Source organism: Limulus polyphemus, unplaced genomic scaffold, assembly GCF_000517525.1.
Source record: "Limulus polyphemus unplaced genomic scaffold, Limulus_polyphemus-2.1.2 Scaffold943, whole genome shotgun sequence".
Classification (NCBI taxonomy): Eukaryota; Metazoa; Arthropoda; class Merostomata; order Xiphosura; family Limulidae; genus Limulus; species Limulus polyphemus.
This window is the reverse complement of record NW_013666553.1, coordinates 299,905-308,777: the sequence shown is the minus strand read 5'-3', so window position 1 is coordinate 308,777 and position 8,873 is coordinate 299,905. Positions and strand designations below refer to the sequence as shown.

General features: G+C 32.9%; 1 protein-coding gene across 5 annotated transcripts in view; it reads left to right on the top strand.

Moving 5' to 3' along the window:
- LOC106461358 (glutamate receptor ionotropic, delta-1-like) overlaps window positions 1-8,873 on the top strand; it is a 70,436-nt gene that overhangs the window by 16,052 nt on the left and 45,511 nt on the right. For all 5 annotated transcript variants that reach the window (XM_022388297.1, XM_022388295.1, XM_022388293.1 and 2 more), the window contains one exon: window positions 7,889-8,094. In XM_022388297.1, the coding sequence (XP_022244005.1) occupies window positions 7,889-8,094 (206 nt within the window). The remainder of the gene's footprint in view (window positions 1-7,888; window positions 8,095-8,873) is intronic.

Below are 8,873 nucleotides of genomic sequence, written 5' to 3'. Positions count from 1 at the left end.
TATATAGCGCTTAGTAACGTACACGTGTTACTTAACAGCCTCAAAGTAACGTACACATAGCGCCTAAGTAACGTACATAGCTCTTAGCAGTCTTAAAGTGACGAACATTTGACTCTTAGCGACGTCAAAGTAAAGTATACACACAGAGGTGGATTATTATTTAGGAAATTGAGGCTGAAGCCTCAGGCCCAATGCTTGAGGAGGCCCCAGTCAGTTCAGTAAATAAAATAAAATTTCATATAAATATATAGTGATGTAATATTAAAATATCAATTGTAAAATAATCATAAAAATATATTCCATATTAGCCAAGGCATCGTACGTGTGAATTGTGTAAATGCACTATGTACTATACATGTACATTGCTAATAAATATCTATAGAAAAGAACCTCCAAAATAAAATTAACCTCGGGCCACATATACAATTAATCCGCCCCTGTATACATACTGTTTAGTAACCTCAAAGTAACGCACACATAGTGTTTAGGAAACTCTAATTAGCGTACACGTGGCTTTCAACAACCCCGAAGTAACGTACACACATAGCTCTTCACAACCTCAAATTCACGTACACACTGCTTAGTAGTATGAAAAACGTATTTAAGTGTTTATCAACTTGTAAGGGACGTGTAAGTAGCGCTTAGCAGTATATATGAAACGTATGTATTGTGCTTATCAACTTCTAAAACACGTGTAACTAGCACTTAGCAGCCTCTAAGGAGCATATAATCCTTACTACACTAAGGAGAATATATATAATGCTTAACAAGCTCTTGGGGTGCATACGCACGTCGACCTCAGACAATGGGGAGGGGGAGAGAATGATGTAACCATTGTTTTATGTTAAATTATTTAGAGATTTAAATAAGCGTCCTTTTCAGGACATTAATTATAAGAAAAGTATGATTAAATACAGAATTAATGAATTAAGATTTTATACATAAACCGACTGTACTAAATCTAGCCACTGATTACATGTTGAGACATGTATGATGATCTCATCATGATTGTGGTTCCACCTCATGGAAATATGATGTCATGTTCGCCTGTCATGGCGGCCAAGCAACATGCACTCTGTTGATACTTCGTGGACATCATCATCTTTGGTGACATCATCGCATGGCGCACGCGCCCTCTGGTGACACTTGTAACTGTGACGTGATCGTCTCTGGTGGCGTCATTGTCTCCCTCATTGCCTGATGTATTTAGAAAAAGAAGACACTACAATATAATGTTTCGCCACCATAACGTGGTACATTACATAATGGTACAACACTTTTATACAGAATCACAAACACCCACACACTAATGACGTTGTACATCAATCTTGGCCTTAAAATGAATATATATCTACCCCCTTTCATTTTATTAATTGGAGACTTTATATATTTACTACAATAGCTTAATGTGTTTTACATTTATTAACATTAGGGTTATGGAAACTAAGTATTGTATTTTTATTTTCACTGTGATGAAGTGTATTTTTAAAATACTGATAGACATTTGATGGAGCACGTCAATGTTCTTCTATTCTTGAATTTAAATGCCACCCAATCTCTTTAGTGTAAAGACTATTACAATCCATACATGCTGTACTGTAAACAATATATCTCCATTTAAATTACAAATGATTTAATCCTTTTCTTCCAAAATAGAAAATTCATCATTTTTTTTTTCCTGGTAAAACAACAAATTTTACTGTGATGGAAAGTTTATAATTTTTTTCTGTCTGTTGCTCTATCGTTTTAGTTGCAGTTTATAAAACCAGGTACATGTGGAATGACACAGGAAACCGAGTTATCTGAATGTATTTTCGTTTTCGAAAACTTTTTCAGTAATTAAATATTTGGAACAACATTAATGGGTGAACTCTCTTTTCATGAAAGCGCTTTCCAAATAATTTATTTCTTCATATAATCCTTTGGTCTCCAGGTAGGGTAGGGGTAGGTTTGTTTACAACGCTAAAACCCTGTATTTAATTCCATAGCGCAGACAGCTAATTGTATAGCTTTGCGCTAAAAATCATCAAAAATTTCAACAACCAACAACGTATAACACCTTTTTTGAATTACAATAATTCTAATTATATAGCTCCAATTTTTGTGCCTTGGAACAAGCCGAAATCCAATTCACATAAAGATCAGTGTGACTTTTGTTTTCTAAATGCTTTTGTCTTGAAAGCATCATTTACTTTTTAACCATAATGCTAAGGAAACTGGCTCTTGTTTGAAGACATCCACAACATCAGGACTAACCAAAACGCTGTGAGGATTAAATGTATTCAATAGGTCAATAAAATGGCCTGTTTTTTGTATTTTTTAAAATATTCTTACCCTGTAAGGCATAAGGTTCAAACACCAAGTCTAAAAGTTTACCCAATATATAGTTAGAGGCGCCTCTGATTTAGACAAAAAGGGTTAAGAAGTATGTCTTTTGACATTCATAAATATAAAGTGTTTTAGCATCACTTTACCTTAACTACTAGTAAAGTAAGTCTAATAAGAAATGGTATAATTTTCTTTCCTCATAATAATCCACCACAACAACGGAATTACCTTTGTCAGCTTTCCTAACGACAGCGTCTTTATTATTTCCTAGTTATCTTATAACATTAATTCACTATTTTATTAAATTTGATGTTAAGCATTTTTATTTACTCACCAGTCTTCGTACTTTATCAGATAAATGATTTTCTATGCATGATTAAACCTATCCTTTGACACTTTTGAAAAATGAACATAATCACTCCTGTAACAGAATGATCCTTTGCTCCCTTTTTCCTGGATGCATTATTTTCTTTTTATCTCCGTTCCTTTTTAACTGAATAAATATTTTTCTAGCCAAATTTTCCAGTCCAGTTTTATATCCAACTTCTAACAAAGAAATTAGTTTGGGGAAAAATCAACATTTTTTTTCAAACAACAGTAACTGATCAGGTGCTCACTCAGTTGAAGAACACTTGTAAACAATGGGTGCTAGTCTTGTTTACAGTTTCAAGCAAATCATTACTACAGTCATTGTTACAAATTGCGAAAAATGGGGTACTACTCTTGTTTACAGTTTCAAGCAACTCATTTCTTCAGTCATTGTGACAAATTGTGAAAAAATGGGGTGCTAGTCTTATTTACAGTTTCAAGCAAATCATTACTACAGTCATTGTTACAAATTGTAAAAAATGGGGTACTACTCTTATTTACAATTTCAAGCAAATCATTTCTACAGCCATTGTTACAAATTGTGAAAAATGGGATGCTAGTCTAATTTACAGTTTCAAGCAACTCATTACTACGGTCATTGTTACAAATTGTGATAAATGGGGTGCTAGTCTTATTTACAATTTCAAGCAAATCATTTCTACAGCCATTGTTACAAATTGTGAAAAATGGGATGCTAGTCTAATTTACAGTTTCAAGCAAATCATTTCTACAGCCATTGTTACAAATTGTGAAAAATGGGATGCTAGTCTAATTTACAGTTTCAAGCAACTCATTACTACGGTCATTGTTACAAATTATGAAAAATGGGGTGCTAGTCTTATTTACAATTTCAAGCAAATCATTTCTACAGTCATTGTTACAAATTGTGAAAAATGGGGTGCTAGTCTTATTTACAGTTTCAAGCAAATCATTTCTACAGTCATTGTGACAAATTGTGATAAATGGGGTGCTAGTCTTATTTACACTTTCAGTAAATCATTACTGTCACTGTTACGAATTCTTTTCCTGGGATTATTAACTTTTTTAATTATCTCAGATAATTTGTTTGTCTGAAAACTCTACCGTCTGTTGAATAGGATATGACGAAAAGGCGGAATCTGCAGGTGTGACCAGCCTCGCCAAAGTACCTCCTAGCAGTTACATTTTATTATATAAAAACAACTTTGTTCTTGATACTTTAGTCATTTGTGCTAACTTACTAATTTATTTTGCACAATTAACAATAACTTTTCATAAATTTTAAGTGAGTAACTTAGAAGAACGAAATTTTCAAATAAATACTTCGTTTTTATAGGTATTGAGAAAAGTTATACCCATCTCATTTCTCCTATTTCTTAAACGAATATTCGGTAAATTTCTAAAAGTTCATCTCTTCTATTTCGTAAACGAGTCTCTATAACGACTTAAAATAAATCCAAACCCAAATTAACCCATCGTTTTGTTTCAATAATAGAATCCACAGGACAAGAGAACGTATAATTAGGAAGCATAACGTCAATGATATACTGCAAAAGGTAATGTAAAGCCCCCAGTGTCACAGCGGTATGTCTGCGGACTTACAACGCTATAAACCGGGTTTCAATACCCGTGGTTGGCAGAACACAGATACCCCATTGTGTAGCTTTGTGTCACCAAAGCACTTTCCAAATACTTCAATTCTTCATATAACCCTTTTGTTCCTCGATGGATCAGCCTTAAGTTTGCTTACAACTCTAAATTTCGTGGTTCGATTTTCCACGGTGATCAGAGCGTAGATAGGCTTTGCGCTAAAAATCAGTGATGTGTCGTTGTGTAATGTAAGAGAGGATGTCACATTACTTATAATATCCCCAGTAGGTGTATAGAAACATGTTTTACCAATGTGTAGGGTAAGAAATGATGCTATGTTATTTATGATTTCGCCACTAGGTGTATAGAAACGTTTTACCGTTGCGTTATGTACGAGATGGTACTACGTTAATGGTGACGAAACGGTTTTTGAATTGTGGTGTGTTATTTTTTTAATCCCGATCTTAGTTGTTTAAAAATTTTCAAACATATATATATATAAAGTGTATAAAGCATTCTGCGAAAAAAAGCCTTTGGTCTAACATTGTACTTTTTTATTAATCATTTCTCACAAGAATCTGTAGACATGAAACAGGGAACCTATGAAAGACACTCTCTTGTGCAAAATTTAACACATGACGCATTTCTGCCTATATAACTCAACATAGCGAAAAGGACAATAAATTATTCACAGATGGCTTCAGTCAGCATAAGTGTTTCGAACAGGAAAATGAGTGACGTATTTAAAATAACTACTCTCGCTTTAAAGCGTTTTCCAAATGGTTGTCGCAAAATCAAACCTCGACGTGAATATATGAAGCAACAAATAGCGTCATAAAGTAGAAAACCTATTCACTTTTTTGCAGTAAATCGAAAGTAACAGTAGTGTTGATATATAGACACTCTGGAGGAGTGGGAGGGGTTTGATATCCCATTGTGTTTTTCCGTTTTTAATAGCATGTAACTTAGCCTGGTCGTTGTATGAAAATTTTAGCACACATCTCGCTGTAACAGTATATGATTTGGTGTAAATGGCTAGACGATCTTTGTCTAACTTATTGATATAGACCAAACTTTCGGTAGTGTGTAACAGCAGGATAGATGCAGGGGCTTTTTTGATGAATACTTTACTACTAAGCAGTCAGGAAATATAAAAATTACAATTCAAATATAAAACTTATTATTGCTATTTATTATAATATTAGAATATTTCATCATTTTTAGCGAACTTTAAAATAGAAAATTATGTAAATTAAACCGAACACCAAGTGAGCAAATTTTTCGAATCTAATGAACATGAACACAAACACACTAAGTAACTTTATCCATAAATTATTCTACTTTTAAATAAAAGCCAATTCAAGTAGTTGTTTCGATATTCAATAAAGAATACCTGATAAGCAGGATTAACACACATAGGGGGAATGTAGGATAAGATGTCCACCTTAAATTGGAATTCGGTTTTAACCAATAAAGATGAATGTCACATCGTAAAGCAAAAGGTTTCAAAATAACCGTATTTTATTATAAATTTTATTTCTAACTAAAACAAAGTTTTCACATAGAACTTTTTAATGGATATTGAGAAACTCCATTTCTTATGGTTGGAGCCGTTTTGCCAATAAGGTTGGATAAAACGGCCTTCAGATTGGGGTAAAATTACCTCATTTAACTCATTACAATTTAAAATAAATGTTGCATTTAACAAATGCAGTGAAATAATTTAAATGGTCATTGAAATGCCAATTTTCTCTAAAGTGACAGAGTAGGAAATCTTGACAGTTACTTTGCAATGACAGAATTGGAAACACTGCCAGTTTTAATAGTTTCTTCTAAGTCTCGGAAAAGCCATGCACCATGTACAAGTTGCAAATTATCGAGGATAGCTACGTAAAATAAAAATGGGTGCTAGTGTGGGGCAATGACGAACATTGTGACCGAAACCTATGGCAGAATTATACGCATGGAGGGGACGTCTTATCTAATCCATTCAACGTAATGCAGTTGCACGTTATAAAAATCAGTGAACTTGAACCGAGTAGTCTTTTCGGGCAATTTTTTTCTTTTCAAGAGGTACCAACTTAAATATATGTATATATATACTAATAAAGTTATTTGGGAACATCGTTTTATCTCTTACAGTGAGACATGTGCAACATTCAAAGTACAAATACATTCATATACACCCTATCAAATAATCCTATTTAAGATAATACAAACTCTATCTGTGATTTTTTTATGTAAATACCTTAATAGAAATATAACGGTGCTTCTGGTGATTTAGTTTTAGGTTTTAATTCTATTGTCAGTTTCGGTTTGTGTTTTAGTGAAAGTTCCTGAAGAAGCTGTAAAACGGCGAAAGGTTGTGTCTAATTATAAAAAAAAAAAAATGGTGTAATAAGATCGTTTATTTCTGGTATAAATATGTCTTCTATACACCAATATGCACTACAAAAATTGAATAATATTGATACATTCGACTGTATATAACTCCTCATTATTGTAAATCAACAAAGCGAAATTCTCTGAAGTATCTACTTTGTAACAATAACAAATTGAAAGTGCTTACCGTAAATCAAAGTTGTTCAAGAACAAAAATTGAAGTGATGTTTTGATTATCATATTCGTGCCCATCCACGAGTGTTTTTATGTACAAGATGATATATACAATAGTTATATATTTTTTACTCTAGATAGCAGCACGTCATAACTGACAATATACAAGAGTGGTCGTTTTACAGAAGGGGATCGTCTTATCTCATGTTCCCCTAGCTGATTAATTAATAACAATTTGTTTCAAAACCAAATCCTGGAGAAACACGAATCTGGGTTCGTTGATATATTTGTATCTGACTTTAACAATATTTGCGCCGGTTGGGGTTTCTTCGGACGAACCAATTAAAAGTGTGGTGGGATGTCCTACAGAGTAGACAAATATTGCTGTTGTGGTTGTTACTTGGTCACTAGCGTGTCTAAAAGTAACACATTAAGTCATTATTTTGCGGAAAATATTAGCATAATATATTTATTAAAACTGCCTCAAAAGTTAACTTATTTGTGCAAAAAAAATCATTCATAGTAAGAAAAAAAAAAGAATGTGTTTTTGATAAATCAACAAGTAATGAAAATAAGACAAACTAATTGAAGATACCCTTAATTGTAAAACCACATTAGAAATAAAAAGATAAAAAAAAATTATTTCAGTAATTTTTGTATCCTTCATCTACTATTTCATTCGATATAGTTTTCTGTAACATGTTAGTTTGTATCCAGTCTCACAAAAAATGGGAAAAATACTCAACAATACAAACGTGAGACATGTTTGTAATTGTTGACTGCAGTTCATAATCCTCGCGGTCAGTTGAGCCTTAACATATTTTAATCAGACACTTTGCATGTAAAACTAGTATTTTTTATAACCTTACTTAAAAGTAAAAACGACAACAAGAAAAACATGGAACAACTTGTAACATTCTTAAACTGAAACTCTTACCTGAATAATAGAAAGACGTCTTCACTGTGTAAATAAACACCGATGCGTATGGAATATTCCATATTCATATTCCAATCAGTAATTCCCTGAATACATAATGATTTTAACGCACGTTTGTACTTTAAACAGCTGAAGACCTTTTATCGAAGAAGTTATTTAATCGAGGTGTTAGGATGGTGCATATTAACATCGATAGATTAAAAGAATCTGACCATGACATCTTAGAAAAAATCACAGATCATTTCATCTCCTTGAAGCTGTTCTTTTCTACCCCAAAAGTAACACTTCTCATCAGCTTGTCCAAAGATTTAGCTCCAACATTCGTCATACTGAAGGTAAGGACGTTATGATTAGTAATATAACACTTACTTTCACATACCCTGTTTCTTAATGTATATCTTTAAAGTTGTACCGTTTGTTAAAGTCATGTATGATGAGTATCCGTATATTTTAAGTACCTTATTAGTGATGATACTCGCTTCATCCATTCAACATTTCATAACTAGCGACACGACGTGTACTAGTAAATCATACCCATAGCTAATAATGGACTCTTCGCTCAGTTTTAAAGTGCATTTAGGGGAAAGGTTATTAGGTGCAACGTTCGTGATGGAATGTACGAGAGATTTTGGTTCAACTACTCCTGGGTAATAAAGGGCAGACAAAAGACTTGGAGCTGCTTTGCATGACAGATGGTAGTTTAATCCATAAGATTGTTGTAAAATTGTTGTTGGCTTATACTCATATATATCATAATCTATACTGTGTTTAACTCCTCAGGTGAGACAATTACATGTTAAAATGGGTCCTCAGCAGTAAAACACGAAACATCCTTCATGAGTTATATGCACATACATGTTGAGGTAATACTGTGAATATATGTCTTTACAACAGTTGTGTACTCAGTAACTCAGCTTGTCTCTTTTAACTATAATAATATTTGCAGTTATTTTTTATCTGGAAAGTATGCCAGCTACATTAGTATTACAGCTAAATTAATTTGTAAAAAAAAATTGTTGCATTGGTGGTTAACATCTTTAACAATTTACGTAACAGACAGATAGTTTAATAAATAGAGTTGTTTAAACAAGCTGCCCAGTGTCGGCTAACAATA